The 1396-nt window shown below is 54.1% G+C and overlaps 1 protein-coding gene across 1 annotated transcript in view; it reads left to right on the forward strand.

Annotated features, from left to right (window-relative positions):
• The window catches only part of BICDL1 (BICD family like cargo adaptor 1), a gene marked incomplete at its 5' end in the record, with an annotated part of 85926 nt that overhangs the window by 60601 nt on the left and 23929 nt on the right, over window positions 1-1396 (forward strand). The window contains one exon of the mRNA XM_013006399.2: window positions 630-746. Within this exon, the coding sequence (XP_012861853.1) occupies window positions 630-746 (117 nt within the window). The remainder of the gene's footprint in view (window positions 1-629; window positions 747-1396) is intronic.

The following is a 1396-nucleotide window of genomic DNA, read 5'->3' on the forward strand; positions in this document are numbered from 1 at the left end:
GGTGTGGCTCGGCAGCACTAAGGGCCCAGGGTCTGGGTGTCCCTCAGGCGGTGGGCAGGAGTCCATGGGTTACCAGTGAGCATTCTCTGCAGCATAAAGGGAAGGTGCTGGTGCACCGAGTGGCGTGTTAGCGTTCGCTGGGTTTCAACAAGGAGCCCTGGTGGCATAACAGTTAAGTGACGCAGCTGCCAACCAAAAGCTTGATCGTTTGACCCCACCAGCAGCTCTGCAGGAGAAAGGCCCAGAGATCCACTCCTGTAAAGATTACAGCCTAGAAACCAGATGGAGAAGTTCCACGCCATCAACAGCCTCGAGTTTGACTGGCCTCTACTTCATTCAGAGTAATGATAAAAACAATAATTAGCATTGAGAGCTTACTCTTTTCTGTTTGGGTCCCCCCGCCCCCATATCAGTAAAGTCATCATATGGTAGGGGTGGGCATGGGGACTTGCCCTATTTTGGCCTTGAGAACACATGGACCAGGGCTGGGTTAGACCAGCACCCCATCTAGTCCTTACTCCGCCTATAATGGAGCGTTGCAGAGATGCTTGAGAAACGAAAGGCAAAAATCTTCCAGACTTCCTGTGCACAACTTCCGAATTCACTCGGGAGGGTTCCTCTGTTCACAGGCGTCAGAAGTTGAGAGACAGCTGTCCATGCAAGTCCACGCTCTCAGAGAAGACTTCCGGGAGAAGCACTCGTCCACCAACCAGCACATCATTCGGCTGGAGAGTCTGCAGGCTGAGGTGAATGTGGCAGAGCGGGGTTGAAAGTGCTTTTCTCATTGGAGGGCCGCACTGGAGCTTTCTGACCGGAGCAGGGGTGCTCTGAACCAGGGAGCAAAGCCACCTCGATCGAAGTGTGACTAAAATCACCATCGACAGAGCTATGAAGTGCTACATGGGGAACTTGTGGCCCATGCCCCTCTGGGTGGCCTGTTACCTGGGAAATCAAGTTGTGGTGGGAGGGACTGCTTCCATTTCCTGCCGAGGGGATTGAAATCACGAGTGACCTGCCTTTTGTTGAATATGTTGGGCCCTCCAAAGCCTTGGGCAATGAGAAAGGGGCTTCTTCCTTTCCCCGTTCCATTCAGGCCCAGTTTAGCCCACCTGACCATGGGCTTTCCAAGGGGCAGCATGGACTCAGCCACACGTGGCTTTGATTTCTAAGCCGCTCATCTGAAAAAGGCGGGCCCTGGAAGTGCTTGCCTCAGAGGGTCGTTGTGAGTTCATACATGGGACGCACATGGTGTGGTGCCTCCGAGAGGCCAGAAAACGTCAGCCAGGGTCTGAGGCACCCAGTAGACCAGAGGGAAGGAGGGAGGGAGGGAGGGAGGAAGTAGCAGCCATGGAACAAACCAGTGAGAATTCAGTTGTGGGAGGTACAGAGAGCGGGA

Source organism: Echinops telfairi, unplaced genomic scaffold (genome assembly GCF_000313985.2).
Source record: "Echinops telfairi isolate 266 unplaced genomic scaffold, ASM31398v2 ScPeMD7_7412;HRSCAF=8450, whole genome shotgun sequence".
NCBI classification, from domain to species: Eukaryota; Metazoa; Chordata; class Mammalia; order Afrosoricida; family Tenrecidae; genus Echinops; species Echinops telfairi.